Source organism: Atractosteus spatula, chromosome 3, assembly GCF_055471065.1.
Source record: "Atractosteus spatula isolate fAtrSpa1 chromosome 3, fAtrSpa1.hap1, whole genome shotgun sequence".
NCBI classification, from domain to species: domain Eukaryota; kingdom Metazoa; phylum Chordata; class Actinopteri; order Semionotiformes; family Lepisosteidae; genus Atractosteus; species Atractosteus spatula.
In genome coordinates this window covers 72990545-73010720 of record NC_142708.1, presented here as the reverse complement: position 1 = coordinate 73010720, position 20176 = coordinate 72990545, and the positions used below count along the sequence as shown (strand labels likewise).

The 20176-nt window shown below is 44.5% G+C and overlaps 2 protein-coding genes across 3 annotated transcripts in view; both read left to right on the top strand.

The window, feature by feature from the left end:
* Positions 1–4830, top strand: part of LOC148838707 (beta-1,4-galactosyltransferase galt-1-like) — a 25440-nt gene extending 20610 nt beyond the window's left edge. For both annotated transcript variants that reach the window (XM_088910290.1, XM_088910288.1), the window contains exon 2: positions 711–4830. In XM_088910290.1, coding sequence (XP_088766416.1) covers positions 779–2185 — 1407 coding nt within the window. In that variant the 5' untranslated portion in view covers positions 711–778 and the 3' untranslated portion in view covers positions 2186–4830. The remainder of the gene's footprint in view (positions 1–710) is intronic.
* The window catches only part of LOC148838706 (beta-1,4-galactosyltransferase galt-1-like), a 25891-nt gene extending 5715 nt beyond the window's left edge, over positions 1–20176 (top strand). Inside the window, exons 2-3 of the mRNA XM_088910291.1 lie at positions 12815–12967; positions 18128–20176. Of these exons, the coding sequence (XP_088766417.1) occupies positions 12937–12967; positions 18128–19623 (1527 nt within the window). The 5' untranslated portion in view covers positions 12815–12936 and the 3' untranslated portion in view covers positions 19624–20176. The remainder of the gene's footprint in view (positions 1–12814; positions 12968–18127) is intronic.

Sequence of the window (20176 nt, the reverse complement as noted above, 5' to 3'; positions counted from 1 at the left end):
GTTCTGAATGTTTTCAAACACACTTCTAAGCATTTTGGAAGTTTGTAGAAAGAGCAGATCTGTCATACACACCAGAACAAGACAACAGTCAGTGGGAAAACACATTTTGTGTACTAAAACAAAATGTCTTTGAGTAACAGAAAATCTGCACCCTGTTTCAGTCTGTGCTCAGACAGCAGTGTTTTAAAGGGGAGGAAAACTCTTGAGTGAATGACTGTGAGATCTTTATGTGACAGACCCCAGGGTACAAGCTCTTAAAGGCTCAACGTCAAGAGTAACTTGCCTTTCAAAATTTTCTTCCTCTAAAATAAAAATGGTCTTGGCTCCAATTTTAGTTCTGTTTATGATAGATTACTTCCTTAAAAATGAAGACTCTTTCATCTTCAGTTACTGTATATAACTACCTAGTGATGACAGAAAATGCCTTGATAAAATTTCCAACACTTCTTGGTATCTTAAATGTTCATTTATGCGTCTACAGCATGGCACTGTATTTTATGAGTGCGTTTATGTTACAGTACTTGCATTTCCACACTGCTAAAGCATCCTGGCCGTTTTATACCTTTGAAATCTTATGTACGACGCATAACCTTTTTTCAGCGGGGTGGAAAACTACAGGCCAACCTCCACGAAATCTAGAATACCCATAACTAGCATTTTAGTTGCGATAGACTCAGCTCTGGCCCTTTCCTTGTCTTTTTCTTTTACAGATCAGACAAAGGCGCGTCTTAAAATAGCCGACCTAGGTTCTGGTAAGCAAGTACCTGCGTGGCACAGGATGAAGAAAAGGTACCTGATCATCACCACCTTAGGCGTCTTCACTTTCCTCTCCATAATTCTGGTCAATTTAAACGATTCTCTCAGGACACTATGCTATTCTGTCCTCGTAGCAGGCAAAGAAACAAAGGGCACAGAGCATCAGACCACACCGGCCGAAACTCAGGCTATAACCGTGGCAAAAACTTCAGAGATATGTGGAGCTCGAGAGAACAAAAAACCCTTAATTAATGTCAGAGGCACAAAAACCTACGTGGTGTCCCCCTATTTTGAGCACCGCTATGGAGACAGGGGGCACATACACATTGTTTCTATAGTGCTGCGATCGGAGGATGCCGATCACCACTGCCTCTTCTGCTGCGAGGGGCAGAGGCGCTCCACCAGCCCTGCGGACTGCCACATCCACACCGACCACTTCGGGTTCGCCTACGGTACGGCGGACCTCCTCTGCTCGGTCCCGGAGGACTGCCGTGATCCCACCCACCTGGCTGTGTACGCCGGCCCCATGGGCGAGGGGGGCGCGCCCTTCATGCCGATAGGGAACCCCGAGCCCAGGAGTGCGGACTTCCCCCTGGAGTTCACAGTCTGCATCTCAGCCATGTTCCAGGACTACAACAACGTGCTGCAGGCCGTGCAGGCCCTGGAGATGTACAGGCTGCTGGGAGTCGATAAAGTGGCCATCTACAAAACCAGCTGCGGCCCCGAGATGGAGAGGGTGCTGCAGTACTACAGCAGCAGGGACTTCGTAGATATTATTCCCTGGCCGATCACCTCATACATTAACGTGTCCAACGGCTGGAACTCACGCGAGTACCCAGGCGACCTGCACTATTACGGGCAAATCGCGGCGCTGAACGACTGCGTCTACCGCTTCATGTACAAAACGAAATACATAGCTCTGCACGACCTGGATGAAATCATCCTGCCCTTGCACCTGGAGAACTGGAGAGAGCTGATGGACCAGCTGGAACTCCAGCACGGCAGGGATGCCAGCTTCGAGTTTGAGAACCACGTTTTCCCCACTGTTTACGAGGAGGAAAGCGGCAAGTTCAAACTCAGGGAATGGGCCGGTGTTCCTGGGGTGAACGTGCTGGAGCACATTCACCGGGAACCCAATATACCAACGGAGTTCAACGCTTTTAAAGTTATCGTGAACCCCAGGATGGTGTATGAAGCCACAGTTCACGGATTTCTAAATTTAAAGTCCCAGAGCGTACGGGTGCCGCATGAAATTGCCCGCATGTACCACATCAGAAGACCGCTGAGGCATGACATTAAGAGAACGGACTTAATTCAAGACAACCGCCTGTGGCATTACTCTTCCAAGCTGGTGACCGCTGTTAACGAGGTACTGAAGGAAGTTGACCTGCTGAATTTGAAGAATTCTTCTTCAAAACACATCAGATGACCTTTTGAATGGAAATTAAATGTATAAATCACAGCTATTTTTATGTTATGTTTTTTAATGGACCAATTAGTCAATACGATTTCTACAAGGGCGAGTGTATCCAAGAAATTTGGTTAAACAAAGTTACTTCGGTTGTGTCACGTTTTTTTATTTTGAATCAACAGTGTTACAAATTAGCTGTGAGTGCAATTTCCTGTTTTTTTTTAATGTTACTGCGCATTTCAAAACCAGTTCAAAGCTATTGCTTCATTGCAAAACTCTCTGTATTTACTGCTGGGAAATAGAATGCATTGACTAAACTACGTCTTTCGTATTAGGAGAAAACATCCAAATGTTCAAAATACAACTGAATTCTTTTTTACCTGCTTTCTTACTCTAGTTTAAGATCTGTGCCATTTTGCCTTCATGGGAACACCTTTAAAAACCCTTTGGGTTTTTTTAGAAGTGTAATATGACTGAGTGCTTGCAAAAACACAATCTGCAGCTGGGGGGCAGCTCCATGCCACATCTGGATAAGCTGCTGGCTGGTCACATTCCACTGGTTTAGAGTCTGTCCAGCGCAGGGGTCCTCATCTCCGGGTCCGGTTCTTCAGGGCCACAAGCCAGCGGGTGTTCCAAAGCTATGTATATCAGATGGAGCAGGTTAAAAACAGGCATCACAAAAAATACCACCGCTTTAGATGAGTCTAAAGCAAGGGGCAATCAGTAATTTTCCAGGACAGGCACAGCCTTAAGAGGTAGCTTTAAGTCATTGGTGGTCACAGAGCTGAGAATAGGGCCGATGCTGACTGGTTAAGTTAGCTGTTGATTCCATGGAGTAACAGAGCAAAATCTCTGCCTCCCCAGGGCCAGGGAAAGGGCTGGGAAAGCTTGCTGGACTGCATTCTTCAAGGATCAGGACTGACGGAGGCCTGCTGTAGTGCAATTAGAGGCTGGGTAGATGGTCAGCTAAACTTGCCAAAGTGCCACCTTCAACAGGGACTTTAAATATTTCACTTCTTTAATGGCTGGCGCATTGCATTTGCCTTTCTGCTGAGCCCAAAGCTCAACTGTCCGTGTCCAGACTTGACTGTGCAATGTGTAAAGAGCTGACAGTGCGCTGTTCCCGCTAATAAGAGAGCTAAAAAGGGGAAGATCATGCGAGAGCTTTATTTCTTAAGCGTGTGGTAAAAGGCTACAGACTGCTCCAGGAAACTGGGCTTTTGAGGAGCACACAGTCATAAATGCTGAGCCCTCAGTTACTTAAGTGAACCTTTAACTGCGATGTGCAAGTCACACTGCAGTAGGAGAGGAGACGCCTGTAAATAATTTTTGGAATATTACCGAAACACAGCTTGTTCAGACCCAGAAAAAAACTAAGACTTGCCTTATAAGTGAAACATAACGGTATGTATCCATTATTCCGGATGAAAGGTAATAAATAGTGAGCAAGTCTTTATTCAGAGGTCAGACGTTACCCAGCTTTTGTTCAGTACTAGTGTATTTTAGAAAATATACAACAACATATATGTGAAATCCGTGCCTTACAGGTGTATCCTATTATAGAACATTCCTGGTGATCAGTTTGCACACCAATCAAAGCTCAGTGAAATGCATCACTCTTGAACAGTTTTTAGAAAGCAATCTTGCAGGAGTTTGATGTCTGCTGTGCATTCTGTTGTGCAAGGTGAACCATTTTGTAGTGCAAGTGAATCCGAGAGATGTGTAGAAAGATTTGGGGTCTTACAAATGCATTTGGCTTCTGCAATACAGTATATTAAAACTACAAATCTGACAAAACAAAAAAATAACAGTACTGTGAGCCAGTGTTACTGTGAGCAGGTGAAACTGTTACATTTTAATCCTTTTTGTTACTGAATGGATTCTATAAAGGGATTTAACAGAGGTAATAATTAAAGGGGAAAGCTTTATAAATCTATTACTTTAAATATATGCTGTATGTACACACAGTGTCCTGAGAGGCATTAAAAAACATCAAATGCCATTGGCTCCACTTCTCGTATGTGCATTGTAGTGCCTCTCACTTTATCCTTCACATTCTGCAATGGTATTTTAAGCAGCCCTTCACCCCACTGAGAAACAAAAATGCTGGCGTTAGAACTGGAATGGAAGGCAACGTGAAAAGTGTATTGGTTCACAGCAAGTTGCAGCACGCTCGAAGGAGATCGTATTGCAACAGCAAAGAATCCACAGAGGTCTTCTGTATCTATTCCAGCAGACAGTCTGCCCGGAATGCAGTACATCATGTTGGCTTGAGACACACAGAACATTATTCAAACAGGACAGTTGGAAAGGGGACCCGTGGAAAATGTATATAACATTTACCTTCAATAGCCACAGTTGCCAATGAATGCCAGTGCATTTCTCCAAAAACCACTTGCTTCATGAGATGTGTGGCAGGTATCTATATTCTTTGTCTGTTTACCAAAGCCATTTGTTTTATTTTTTAATTGTATCTAGGAAATTGCTGCCTCCTGGACAAACCTTTACTTTTTTTTACAATAACTGATTTATACAACACAAAAATGACTTAAAGTAGCATTTTGTCAGTGTTCTGTTAATCGCGGTGATGCCAAATGTTTTCAATATGTTTTACAAGCGATGCACTTATTCTTTTGTGTTGGGCGAAATAAAGGTCGTGCCACAGAGCTTTGCACTTGAGTCTTGCTTCTGCTTTTGCATGATCGCAGAGATTTCTCAATTTCTCAAAACAATTCCAGAAAAGCTCAGTGTACCTACTGGAAGAGCAGGCAGCAGAATGGCAGTTATAAAAAAACAAGCTTCTGTATTCACGTATGTGAATCTTGTTTAAACATGTCGCCATACAGTACAAGATTTATTTCATTTTTATAATCTCATATCTTAGTTCTGTTTTAGCCAGTTTAATCATTTACAGCAGCTTCAGCATGATCTGCAGTCTCCATGAATCCACCATTGGATAGTTACAAATGAGAGGATTGGTCCAATTAGTCCATCTGGTAGCTAACTGAGCCAAGGGTCTCATCCACCTGTTTCTTCAAATAGGCCAAGGGTATGGGCTACAACAACCTGGCCTCTTGGCTTGTTCCAGACACCCACAACCCTTTGTGTAAAGAAGTGCCAGTTGTTCTTGGTTTTAAATTTACTTTCACATAGTTTCCACTAGTGTCCTCTGGTTTGCATTTCATGTCTCATTCTGATTTTGATTAAGTGTTTTTTTAAAAAAAATAAGGCATCCTGTGTTATTTTGTTTAAAATAACCTTGCTTGGTCTGTCAAGCAAATATAGAGGTATTTTTAACTGATCCCTCTCTCTGGAATCCATTAGTCATGTCTGAACAGATTCAAGCCCAGGCAACAGTGTGGCAGACCTATGTCTGTGTGACCTGTGTGTTTGGGTCCAGACTTGTAACAGCTGGGGCACCAGTGGGTAACACACCAGAACACACATTGTTGACAAAACCCACTTAACAGACCTTTAAACAGTTGTCGGGGATTTGTTGTCAGGGAGTTGTCGGGGTGCCGCTAAAAGACTTCGACTCCTAACGTGGCAGGATTACTGTACTCTGAAAAAGACAAATATCATACTGGTTTTTGCCATTCCACGCTGATCCAGCAGTCTCTTCCAGCTGGTGAATCAGCATTCAGAATTGCTCATTTCATCATGAAATGATTCTTCCTGCAAGCATATTTGTTCCTCAGACATGCCTGATGCGTGAATGTGATTCAGGGAAGTGACAGCTACATTTTTAGCAGCTCGAGTCTCCTGCAGTTTCAGAAGTGTTACTTACAATGTACTACTTGATTAGTTAAGACATCTTATCGAAGACATCTTATTTTTGCTTTTCATACTTAATGTAAGATCGACTTTTTTATTTGCCAGTCCAGCTCAATCTACTAGTGTGAATTTGAAGCTCTGATATAGGATAAACAGACCGTGGGCACATCAGTACAATAACGATACCCATCACTAAAATGACAGCAAATAAAAGCACGTGACTCTTGCTACAGTGAACCCGTCATGTTCCCCATTTTACCCAAAAAAATATCCTACCTTAATGTGAGCACTGGCACTGAGAAGCTTACTTGAGAACACTTGTAATTTTTTTTAATGTGTTGACACTGCTGATCATGTCGATGACATTTTTATTGTGTCCCTGCAGCTCGACATTCAGCTCATTTAGCAGTTCAGTCAAGTCTGTGAGAAATACTAAATCCAGATGCCACTGGTCTTTCTTTAATTGGGCATATTCACAGTGTTTAGATGACTTGAGAAACTCAGGCAACAGCTGTCTGAACCTCCCCAAAAATGTTTGTTTTTGAAATCTCCAAACATCAAGTCAGCCGTCTCAGCAAACGCTTCTTTAATGACTTCTCGATCCCTGAATGACTTCTTGTGTCGAGCCAGGGCGTCTCACACTGAACGGTGCGACGATTGCCGCTTTCCCTCTTGTATTAGGCCTCGTGAAAACCGCATGCTGCTAGTTGAGATTTTAATTTTTCCCACTTTTCTTTTACGGGAAAGTCCACATCAGATATTTTGTGTGCAGTTTTGAAATGTTCTATATTTCCCCTTTTCGCGTACACGCTAGCATTGCAGATTTGAATGCAAAAGTACAAAAAAATAATCATGCTCCCATTCCTTGTGGTAACGGTAAGTTTTCGGTCGCTTTGCTTCATCATTTTCGCTCAAACACCACAGCTATCAAAAAGGCGATCAAACTTATCGAACTGTCGGGGAATTTGTCACGGCCAGTCTGCTTCGCTCCAAGATGCACTGTGGGGTTCGTGCGGCAATAACCAAGAGACCGTTCTTGGGGAGCGAACACAACACTACTGACGGAGCTCCTGTAGCCTTTTTTCCTCCATTGTCAGCCAGCACTCAGGAAAGAGACTTTTACAACCCATTCGACAAGGGTTAAGCACACACAAGGGCAGTAAAATATATGGCATTACATGCACAGATCTGAATGATTTTTTAGGCTATCGAAAAAAGTAATCAAATAGCTCTTTTTTTTGCCAAACATTCCTGGTCGACTGGTTGGGCAACCCTGCTGCAAAGGCTCTGACAAGAGCATTTCCACAGCCCTTTTGCTGTACCTACTGATCTGTAAGTCTGATTATATTTTCGATATGGTGTCACAAACTGCTCTGCGATAGGGCTATTGCAAAAATTTAACGTGATGATAAAAACCCTGAACAACCAACAAGCAGATATGACATTAAACACAACCAACAAATATCTCGGAGAAAGCAGTGGGTCTTCCCTTCAAACAAACCGTGTGCAGGCTCGGTGTCAAAGGTCATTAGCAGAGGTTTACAAAGGGCCACCCTACCTCCAACGAGATGCAAGTCAAACGACACAAAGACTCAAAGTGCAGAAATAAGACCTAAACATTTAAGCCACAATTACACACTTTCACTTTTCCGGAACATCTTTGAAGTCTTCACGCTCTCTGGCTACAAGGCGTGTTTGGTTTTAATGCAAAACATGCTGCAAGATAAAAAAAAAACAAACAAACAGGCTGTTTGACGAGAAAAAAACCCTTGGATAGCACAGTGCCAAGGAATGCCCCTCTCAAGGCACGGCAAAATACTGCGTGATAATAGTTGCTGCTGGCTTCTGTTAACACTCTGGCTCCTATGTGATTTGGGCTCTTGTAATCTTATCAAAGTTCCGCATCTTTTTTTCCAGCAAAGTCCACTGTTGAAAATAGAGCATTTTATAACTGCCACAACTGCCACTTTTTATAAAGATGCACGACATTTGTAGCACGTTATTATTATTATTATTATTTTGTTTGATGGAGCTAATGAGATGAAATGGAATTTTAGTCCTCGAAGCCCAAAATGTTTTGCAGCGACTGTCAGGCTCGGGGGTGTGGGGACACTAGTGTAACGTCCGTCCATCTGCTGATTTACAGAAAGCCGCTCTTTGCTGATCAGAAATTACAGCCTGGACAAGACGCTCACACAAGCACAGTCGCAATTTAGTAACGGCCATTAACCCGGACAGCAATCCTTTGACACGCTGAATCCGTACGGAAGGAACCCAAGTTCAGAATCAGCTCTGAACACTGCGAGGCAGTAACTGCAACGCCACTGTCCCGCCCTTTCCTCCAGGCGATGACTGCCAATATAAAAAGTGTCTCATGTGACACAGTGAGAAACAATTAAGGACAGCTGTTACAGGAAGTCTCATACATTTTTTTTACGTTATGACAGTGGAATGTCCTAATTAAATAAATTCATGTAGCTCGGAGGCATAAACTGTCTTTTGTTTTGTTCCTGTTTTTATTGTTTTGAAACACAAGCAATGGACAGAGCTAGTGTGTGACAGAGAAGATGCTGCAGATGCACAGACTGTAACCATCAAGGTCTCTCCTTTCTCGACATGAATCATCAACGTGCCCCCCTCCTACAAATGGAAATTATCAGACAAAGTGTTCTGTCAGTTTGCATGCTGTAGCTCTGCTGAGTGCCTGACAGTCTAGTTCAATGATCTAAAGCTATTCCACGCTCTGCCTCGAAGGCCTGTGTTGAGTGGTTTGGAAGGGAGGTACCAAAAGTATACTCTTCCCGCTACAAGAGAAGGCTGTTTTTGAAAGAAAGTGGGGTAAAAGCGAGGGGCACAGAAACGTTATCTGCAGCCAGACCCCTGGCTCCTTCCGTTAGCAAAAGAAAAACACCCCTCCATATCTCCTGAATGTAATTGTCATTAATAAAACTGCAAAACCTGACCCACAGCAGTCCTAGAGGTAATGGACCACAAAGAACCTCCAGCAATCCAGCCATTTTAATTAACCGATTCAGAATATTATTAGCCTCAGGGTTTGTGAGGTTGTGAAGCCGGTGTGGTCACGGTCACGGCCCCGGAAAGAGAGAGGGCTGCGAGGGGGCGAGGAGCAGAGGAAGAGCTCACCCGGCAGGTTACGCCTGCAGCGAAACAGTCTTTCCACGCCGGGGCGCAGCTCCCGGAAATGGAGTCTGAGGACACGCGTGACAGCTGGCTCCCCTTGAGCACAGACCGTGACCGTGCCGAGCACGGCTGCCCGCCGTATTCAGCCTGAAATGAATATTGTAATTAAGGCTTCTCTCATACGTCCGAGGCTTCCTCCCCTTAACATTACCGAACAGCAATGCGGAAAAATACGGAAGGCTTGTGTGTTGAACTTGTTTAAATGCAGTTTGCCCTGGGAAGCAGGCTGATTTGGGGGAGAAAAGGGGCAATAAAAGAACAGTAAAAATGATTTGGTCATTTCAATTCCAAGGCGCAAACGCAGAGCTGCTTTGTACCAGACGTGTCTGGCCTGCTTGATTTGCTGGAAGCAGCTGGATCATGAAGCAGGAACGAATAAGATGGTGATGCATTAATAATATATTAAAGCAGCAGGTTTTTAAGAAAATTGTGTTTGAAAATGTCACATTCTACTTACTAAGAGCCCATTTCCTGTAAAACTTTGCATACCGACAACTTTTTCCAAGCCTCCCTCGGCGCCCCCTGGTGGTTGATAAAAGTATTGGACCAGTTTACTCTAGACTGGGGAGACGGCGGTGAGCACAATCTATAGGCTGAATCCCACCGAAAAGCCTTGCAGGAAGAAAAACAAGCTTTTTAAATAATATTAAATCATCATAATCACCTTTCATTTATAAAGCACGTTTCCAAATCTGAGGTACATAGAGATAAAGAAAGAATAAGACAATAAATAAATAAAGGGTAACAGAAAAAAAACAAGAAAGCACAGGATAAACTGGAGGACAATCAGACAAACCTGAGTTTTGAGCTTAGAGGTGAAAAGTCACAGAATTTCTCCCGAAGAGTCAGAGGAAGTGCATTCTGTAAGGGGCGGTGACAGAGCAGACACGGTCACCCAAGCTCTCAGATTTAGTCCCAGAGCAGAGCCAACCGGCGGGAGAGAAAACATGGAGGAGTTCAGAGATGTGTGATGAAGCCAGATTATTTAGAGCCTTAAAGGTCAGTAGCAAGATCCTGCACTGAATATGTGAATTTATAGGCAACCAATGTAGAGACTGAAGCGTAGGAGTGATATGCTGCCAGGGCCTGGTGTGCGTCAGTCATCTAGCTGCAGAGTTTTGAACATATGACAACTTACTTAGGGAGCCCATAGAGCAAAGAGCTGCAGAAATAAAGCCTTGATGTTATTAATGCACGAATCACACACTTAGCATTGAATAATGACAGAAGTTGGCATTGAAATTGAGAAGTTGTGTTCATCTAATTTTTTTCATGTGGGGCTCCAAAGACAGGAGGGGATCAGTGTGACTCCCAGATTCCTGACTTTGGCTGATTTGTGAATGGGGAAGTCCACCACTGTGAAGCTCACCAACTTTCCAGCTGACATTTGACATTCAGGTAATGCGAGGTCAACCAGAGCTTGATATCGCACAGAAGAGACATAGGTGATGGAGGCGGGACATCAGAGGGAAAAGAGGTTTTAACATAAATCTGAGCATTGTTTGCATAGCGATGAAACTGAAGACGACGTTTGGAAGTCACCTGACTGAGGAGAAGCACATACATTTTTCCAAATGTCACCCCATCGCCTGCTGACTGAAATAAAACTGTTTTCTCAACCTTGGTTCCATGAAAAACAATACAGCTTAACATACAGCTACAAAATTTAAGCCTAACCTTCCCAGTTAAGAACCCATCTACCGAGATTACAGTCAGCACACACCCTCAAAATAAATCCAGAGATCACTGGTTGACTAAGCACATCATGTAATTTTCTAAATCTTGAAGTAATCCTCCAGACATCTGTTGATTTACCCAGAAGGATAAGCTACATTCTACTCCAAAATTGTGAAAGCAATGTTTTTCACCACACCCCCAGTACAGACCCAGAGCGTATCTCGGCAAGCAACAGGCGCAAGGCAGGTTGACCTTGGACAGGGTGCCTGGCCATCACAGGGCAGACACACAGACACAAACACAGACGTGCACTAACTCACACCAGAGCCTATACTGTATTTCTAGAAGCCAATTAACCTGCCAGTACAGTATGTCTCTGGACTGTGGGAGGAATCCGGAGCACCTAGAGGAAACCCATGCAAACACAGGGAGAACATACTTTGTCAAGGAAAAAAAACACCTTTTAAAAAACTCTAGGATTCCGAGGACCTGAAAATCCACAAGGGCTTTATCTTCAGTTGCAAGAGGCTTTATTGCAGAGTTTTGTTTTAAAACCCAAAGACTGAAAAGAATTATCCTCCTTTCATACTACTGCACTGCAGAGGACTCTCCTGACACTGCTTTCTAAAACACAACTACTACTAACACCATCCACCCCTATTCGTACAGTAACAGACCTCTAGTTATCCCCATGTGAGAACTGTGGACTTGCATTCCTTATTAACCAATTACTTAACGCCCACTGACCCAATTAACAAGTATTAGACTGGAGACCTCTAGTGGCCAGACTTTGTTACTGCAGTCCTTCTGAAGGCAGCTACGTTCCAAAATCTCATCCGCCTTCTGTCCGCTGGAAGTTTTAAAACAGAGTAACTCAGGAGCCTAAAACATCCTGCTTAAAAGACTCTTACATGCATGAGTTATGCTGGCGTAATCCGTCATCTAAACTTTGAGCGGTTTGTAAAAATAAGTTAAACACGTCTGCACTTCTCCCAGGATTTAAAATAGTGTTATTCACATTGAATAATAACATACGTGTCAAGTGAGTGTGGCAAGTTTAGGCGTTAGTGTAGCACACCTTGCTTAGAGACTCTGGGAACAGCGAGGAGTAACAGGAGCAGCAGCGCGAAATCGATCTTCAGGAGACACAAAACACACTGAAGTAACAACGCCCATGGGGACAGCACTTGCACGGACAATTGAGCGAAAGGATTAAGTTAAATATTTATCTTCCAAAAGGCGGATTAAAGCTTGAAGGTAAATAATGAAAAACTAAACATCCACTTTTTTAAAAGGTCCGTTTTAAAGTTCGGCATACAGATTGAATCAACTGAAATTTCCAGAGAATATTTAGCAAAACCTCAGATTTTTTAATGATTTTGAAATTTAACAAAGCTAAACTTTGTTACTTCTTTATCCGATTTAGAATTTCTGAACTAAGGCGTTTTAGCTCCAAACGTTTCAGTAAAACTGGATTCATTAAAGCGTCTTTCAGAGGAACGACTCATTTCGAATCGCCACAGACTGTGTCGTTTTTATTTGTATCTTTTGACAATCACACCGAATTTGCCTCAATATATTAAGCTTTAAAACTGTTTCTTTTCTCATAGGTACAGTTCGGTTTTGGAAGATTAAAACGTATTGATAGAAGAATGAATGGAGCTGCACATAAACGTGTTGTCCCTGTTCTGACCAACGGGTTTACTTTCAACCGTTTTGAGTTTCCAGGTCTACAGCTCGTCACACGGCAGATGAGATCGTGCGAAATGTGTAGGCCTGACCAACAAAGCAGATTCATTTCTCCATTTCAATAAAAAAGACAGTAAAAGACTGGAAAGGTTTTGCTTATGCACACGTTTAACTTGAGTAGTATCCCCTTCCGTCTCCATTCAAACAGGTCGGGGCAAGGGGAACTTCAATAGCGACCAGCGCTGTGGACTGCAGAAATCAGATTAAAACTCCCATCCTTTTCTCAAACAACTGTGTTCTCCCCAGCTCTTTGTCATGAAGGGATAACGTCAACAGGTGACATCTAAAGTTTCGAGGCGAGTGAAGAGGGCGGTGTCGGAGCCTGGAGGGAATGCAAAACGCCAGTTTACGACTCTTCTCCGGTTAACATGGACTACCAGATCAACTCCAGGAACACAGGTAAGCGAACTTCCCTTGAAATACCCGTCCCCCCCCCCCCCCCATCCAACTGCTGTTCAGGTAGAGAGATATTTAAAACTCTTAAGTGGCCTTCAAGTAGGCTAATGCTTCTTTCCTGCACCGGTCAGTTCAGTCACGGTAAGCACTCACAGGGTTACAGATCTCTTAGAAAAAGGTTCCAACGAAAGAACCAATATGTTGGTCATCTCCTATAACCTATCTGCATATTAATGTCGCCGCGTATTGTCTCTAACCAAAAAGGTTTTGTTAGAAGTGCAAGTGTATTATTCTTCAAATGTAAAACCTTCTCTCCCCCACAAATGTTTTTAAGTCATATTTATACTTTTATCGCAGTCATTTTGGAAGTAGGCTACGTGTCCCAGGTTAAGCGGACAACCAATTGCAGACAGCACTAGGAAACTAACCGGAACAAAAAGTCGGAACTCAAAGCCCCCAAAGCTGAATTCGTGCGTCCCTGCAGACACGGTCCAGTTTAATATCCCGTAGAAGGTGCCGACAGGGATTTTGCGCGTTTGTGCTTTCGCTAATTACGATATAAACAAAAAAAACTGCCCCGTTGTATGTGCCTGTCTACTGTATATCGGTTCGTCGGTGTATTTAACGCGTTTGCTGGGGATTAGAGCAATGCAAGAGTGTCACAGCCACCCAGTGAGTGAGTTTCAGGTTCTCGTCACAAAGACGCACTACAAATGGCTGTGGCACGGCCCGGAGGATTAGAACATGTGACTCAACAGCCATCAGGTGAGATTCACACCATCCGCTGTCGCCATAAAGCCCAGTCCATCATTCGGGTTTCCATCGAACCCGGCCGCGAACTGTGCTCTGGCAAGCGGTCCCGCACCGCTAAACCACTGGCCACCACGATCAACAGCTTCTCCTCTGCGGCAGTGCGCTCGCTTGACAGCTTACTGCGCAAGGTCTCAGACCGCTGCACTTCTGACTCGGACTACCGTGTATTTATCGTTCTGGGTGTTACATTCCATCACTGTTATTTACTGTTCTGTACTGTCTACATCGCGTGGTGCTGCCCCCTGTTCTCTGCACGTCCCGGAAGAACTGCGCGTTTAAGATAAGAATCTCGTTGAGCTATATACTGTACATATGGCTAATGAGCTCCTACACGACACGGGAACCCTGAAAGCAAGCACACAAGGGCTGTGTGCACCTCTGTCCTTGCGTGTTGCATAAAGATCTGTACATCATTGAACAGGTGGGTATCGAGAGGATTTCCAGGGGATACTTAATCAGATCCACTTGCGAGTGAAAACCGTGAAACTGGAAGGCATTCAAAGCCACCGAAACACTGGTATTACCATGATACGATCTTCTGTAGAATTGGCGGTGCTTTAACAATGTACTCAGTATGCTTCGTATTTAAAAAAACGGACGAACCTATTGTCTGCTGTCTGTCTTTACGGAAACTCCGCTAACGGCTGCAGTTACACCGCGGTCAGTTCAGCACGGGCTGAACATTTCATTCGTTTGTCAATTCTTGAGTCGATGAGAGGTGGTGAAAATGGAAAGAAAAAAGAGTGGAGGAGCATGTTTTTAAACCGGGTGTCTAGAGGGTCCGTAAGTTACATTTCAATCACAGAGCGAGAGGGGACCATGCTTTCAGGCGCGGTTCCTTTGGGCTGTAAAAAGAATGAAAAGCTCGCGGGCGCTTTGACGAGCTGTTCAGCCGAGATCCGCCCGGCTTGTACTAAGCAGCTGAAGACGATCAATTAGCTGCAAAACCACGAGCTAGATAGACAGGGTGTGACCTCCTATCATTTGCAAAACCTTTGAACAGGTAAATGCTGATTAATATGCAAGCAGGCAAAAACTTTCACCTCTAGGGCCTACTGAAAGCGTCCAGCACTACAGGAATGCCAACACGCCTGTTGTCAGCAGTCAGGCTGCTTGGTTCCTTGAAAACCACAAATCCGCAACCTCTTCAGACAAGAGGAAATGGCAGCTAACTGGTTGCTTAGAGAGGTTCGTTCTCTGCAAGTCTAATTAAAGAACATAAGATAACGTTTAAATGATCCAATGGCTGTCTGTGAAATGAATTCCCAGCTGGCCTTCTTCACCACGTGTAAGCTGCTTACCAGAAATGCAGTGTACACGTATGAGGGATCACATTCTTAATATGAGGAATATGTTCTTTAATTTAAAGACGGATGCACGGCTTCCGTATTGCGATCACACGAAGCGGCACAAACCTGCCTGCACAAGGACAGTTCCTTCACCAGCTCGGCCCTCGCCCTTAGCTCAGGATCCAGCCCTTTCGTAAAACGGGTATAAGCGACAAGCGGACAAGCAAAACGTTAATTACAGCTGACGTCAATACACTGACTCTACTTCTTTTTAGAAGACCGCAATCGGTTTATCACACGTGGGTTATCATCAGTCTGGCACAGTTGCGATACTAAGTAAATTAAGGGTGAAAATGCCTAGATCCAAATGAGATCAAGAATACTTGATTTTTCGTTTGTGGAACGTTTAGCACTGAAAGGTCAATCGTAAAAAGATGACTTGCCACCGATTACTGCGCAAATGTTCCTGGCAGTAACCTTTCTCGTCTGGGAACCAGGCGAAAACGTTCAGAATGAGAAACAAATCAGTCACCTTTTCCAAAATCATCATTTTATCGAGCGAATTGCCTGTATACATTTATACATTCCAGAATAGTCCAATAAATGTTTTCTCTCCAACAACTGTGCTTTAAGCAGAAATATGTTTACATAAGCAACGTAAGGGCTGAGTTGATCTTTATCTGGAAAATAAGCCAACTCACTGTAGGAAATCCGTCGTTGTATGCCAGCCCTCCGGAAATGTAGACTAAAGTCTAGCTGCGTAATCGGTCAAAAACTTTTACGTATTTCTTTGCTTTTCATAGACGTTTAAAAAGTTTTCTACTTTTTTTCCCCACCTTCTGCACCTCGATGCTGTGACCTCTGACCTGAGGCCGCTCCTCGGGGAGGCTGCACGTGAAGGATCTCGCAGCTCCCTCGCGTGCGCCCGCTTGGGGGCCGGAGAGTCGCACAGAAACCGCCCGTCAAATCACGGGTGCCGGCCTGCCACCTGCAAAGTCCTATTTTGTTTTGCTAATTTCAGTGTTTGCGAAAATACAGCGCTCGCTAAAAGCCGTTTTCATAATTGTTGGTTTGACAATCTTGTGGAAGACCTGCAAGTACCTAATTGACGTCTCTTGAATTTAATCAAGACGAGTAGACTACTACTGTACCGTGCGTGGTACACTTCATTCGACTAGTTTATCTTTTCAGCTTCCAAGTAGGTAATTCGCAATAAAACAGTGTGGTCTAGACAGGGTTGCCAGATTTAAGCTTGAAAATCACTAACCCGGATTGTGAAATTAAGTCCAGCTTCCCCTGTTTTTTTATTTCTAGTCACAGAGAGTGCAGCGGCATGCTATTGCCTATTTGTTGCGAAAACAGTGTGCAGCATAACAAATTAAACCTTTTGGCGCACGTGGCCTTTCACTTTGCGATACGCGAGATCAGCCGACTCGGCTTCGGAGTCGGTCCTGGCATGTGCACGAGCGCCCCCTGCCGGAACTGTGGGGAAAAGCGCTAAAGAGCCGGATCACGAGACCAGCGCAGCCTGCTCCCGGGTGCAGGAAACCGCAGCGAACAGGCAAGAGCCCTAGACAGTCTTGGCTTGGTCTCTCAGTTTAGATCTCCACGAGGTCAGCAGATAAAAGGTGCACGCAGTGTGTGTACTGCGCAGTGGCATGGAGAGAGGAGTGTTAGGGTGTGCAACAGCATACAGCAGCATGCTTAGAATCCAACTCAATCCCCAAAGTCCAGCTCTCGTCTCGTTTCTGGTTTTATAGTACAGTTTTACTGACCAACACTAACACACTACACAAACAGTGATGTCAAAATAGTACATTGTCTTAAGACTCTGGTTTTACAGATTAAGATATCTGACCTTCACACTTATTCCTCACCAAGTTCTAACAGGAAATATATCTGACCTCATGTCATCAATGGCACTTAGAAATTTTACTTTGTCATTATTTATTCAAACAAATCTGCCAACATTCAGAAGCCTTGTGTGAAAACGTGCGTGCACATTTACTGCCTCCATAGCTGTAAAGAAAGAAACTGGAAGCAGGTGCTGCTCAAAAGGTGCAAATGAGGAGTCGATCATCAGGAAGGGCTTCCACCCAAATATAAAATCAGAAACTGGCACTTTTGTCTAAACCACAAGGCTTCTGGAATAACGTCCGCTTGCTAGATGAGACCAGAGTGGAGTTGTTTGGCCATAATACAAAACGATGCTTGGCTAAACGCTGCGATCACCACAGGAACCTCACACCAACCACCAAGCCAGGTGGTGGAGAGGTGATGATTTGGGCCTGCTTTACAGTCGCAGGACCTGGACGCCTCACAAGCATTGAGTGCACCGTGAAGCCCTCTCTATACCAGCACATTCTAGAGGAACACGAGACCATCTGTCCCAACAGCTAAAGCTTAACCAAAATTGGATCACACAAGAGGACGATGATCTAAAACACACTAAAATGCCCTCAAACACCACCGAGCTGAAGCAGTACAGGAAACAAGGAAACGCTTACTTCAAGTTATTGCTGCTGATGGGGGATCCACACATTACTGGATCATGGAGTGCCCTTACTTTGTTTAATGTCAAAGTAAAATTTGTGCTATCCGTCACATGAGGTTAGATTTATCTACTGTTAGATATGTCTTTATGTGTAAAACTACAGAATTATAAGGGGGCATACAACCTTTTTCACATCACTATATATACAAGCCTAATACTAATGAGCCATCTAGTTTTCCCAAGATCACCAGTGTAAAAGTTTAGTACCACAATACCGTGTAAGAAGCTTCAGTTGTGCAATTCAGTTGGGCTATGGTTTAAGGCAATCGCCATGTCATCTGCCAAAACAAACTCACAGCATCATGTTGTGCATCATCCAGGCAAGAGAAACTGGTCTTCAATGGCAAGGGTGAGAAGTAGTGTACTGGACTGTATCGGGCACAAGTAACGTTTAGAACCTTCCAAGAAGATGGTGTTAGAATGAGTTCAGGTTAGGGAGTATTAAACTAGGATTGCCTTATTATAGCTGTAAGAAGTTGGTTGACTTCCTTTTGTTTTTCCTACCAGATTACACTGTGCAAACAGATAAAATGCCCACAGTGGATGAGGATCTAGAAAATGCACCACTCCACACGAGAGCTACGGCAAAGATCAAGAGTGGCAAGAAGCTCATTTTTACCTTGATTCTATTCCTCTTTGTCTTTCTTTTCCTCCTATTCCTCAACGCAAGAACCAGGAGCATTCTCACCTGGGATAAACCACTGCCTAAAAACACAGGCGGTGAAAAGATCAACCATCACATCGCACGTGAAAAGAGAAATAACCAAACCACGAAAAGGGGCTGCTCTCCTCACAGCGGACCTGGAAAAATCTGTACTTCTGTGGAAGAAGCAGCCACCTTGCATCATGTGGGTGGCACAAAGACCTATGTGGTTAGTCCTTATTTTGAGCACAGGAAGGGACAAAGACAAGTTCGCATTATTTCCATTGTGGATCGGACAGAGAACGCGGTGCACTACTGCTTGTTCAGCTGCGCGGACCACCTCGCGTCCACCCAAGCCACCACCAATGTCCACGGCAGCCACTTCGGCTTCCAGTACGGTACAGCTGACCTGCTTTGCGCTGTCCCCGATGGCTGCGACCCGACGCACGTGGCAGTCTACACCAACCAAGGCCAGCCCCAGAACATGTCTTTCCTGCCCGTCCAGAACCGTCAGGCCCGAGACGCAGGCTTCCCTGCCGAGTTTGCCGTCTGCATTTCGACCATGTTTGGGAATTTCGACAACGTCCTGCAGTTCGTGCAGGCCATGGAGATGTACCGGATCCTGGGAGCTCAGAAGGTAGCCATCTACAAGAGTCAGTGCAGCCCAGCCATGGAAACGGTGCTGGATTACTACACCGGAGTGGGTTTTGTAGAGGTCATACCATGGCCCATAGACTCCTATATCAAAGTGTCTTCCAGCTGGACTCCTTCCCTTTCTCCAGGAGATCTGCACTATTACGGTCAAATCCCAGCCTTGAATGACTGCGTCTACAGGTACATGTACCAAACGCGGTACCTCCTCTTAAATGACATTGACGAGATCATTCTGCCCTTGAAGGCCAAGAACTGGAGGGACTTAGTGAGCGACCTGGAGGCCCAGTATGGCAACACGTCAAGCTTCTACTTCGAGAACAACGTTTTCCGCAACAACGTCTTCGAGGAGAGCGGTAAGTTTAAGATCTCGGAGTGGCAGGGAATCCCGGGAGTTAACTTCCTCCAGCACATCTACCGGGAACCGATTCCCAAACCACACTTTACCACGGGAAAGCTGATGGTCAACCCCCGAAACGTGTTTCAGCTTTCGGTCCACCATGTCCTAGAACAGACCGGCGCCACAGTGGAGGTGCCCGACCAGCTGGGGAGGCTGTACCACATCAGACGGCCAAAGCAGGACAACTTAAAAGAGGAGGACCTGATTCGGGACGAAGGCCTTTGGACTTATGCATCTGAACTCACGGAGGCCGTTACCCACGTGTTCAAGAAAACAAACCTCTTAAAAAAGCTAGAAGATCGAAGCTGAAGTCGCGGCTGAAGATTTGTCCCAAGTTGAAATCTTCATGTTATTTAAATCATGTGATCACTGAAGATTTGCTTCTTCTTTACATACAGTCTATAAACATTGGTATTTGTTTTAACAGACAAAACATGACGATATGAAACTCCTTTAATGGAACAGCTCACTGGTGAAAGGGGCTGTCCTGTGTCCGATCAGCCGAGACTGGATGCGGGATGGTTGTGCTTCGTCACACAAGCAGGGTGCAGCAGCAGTTCACACTTACCTGTGGGTCAGCGGAGTTGGCATGCTCAGCTCAGGTGCCTTTGGTCTACTCAGGTCCTTTTCTCAGGTCAGATCCCTTAGTTAGTGTTTCCTGTGTTAAAACTCTGCTTTGAATCCCAAGAAAGCTCCACCAGATGTCTGATGTCACCCCCACTGCTAGGGGCCGGCGACTCTGTCCATGATCCTATTTCCACTCCTGCAGAAAACTGCATCCTTAGAGCAGAACATACCAAACACGGCCTTCAGGATACAATCAAGAAACCCAAAATAAAGAGAAGTTTACACAATTAAGTAA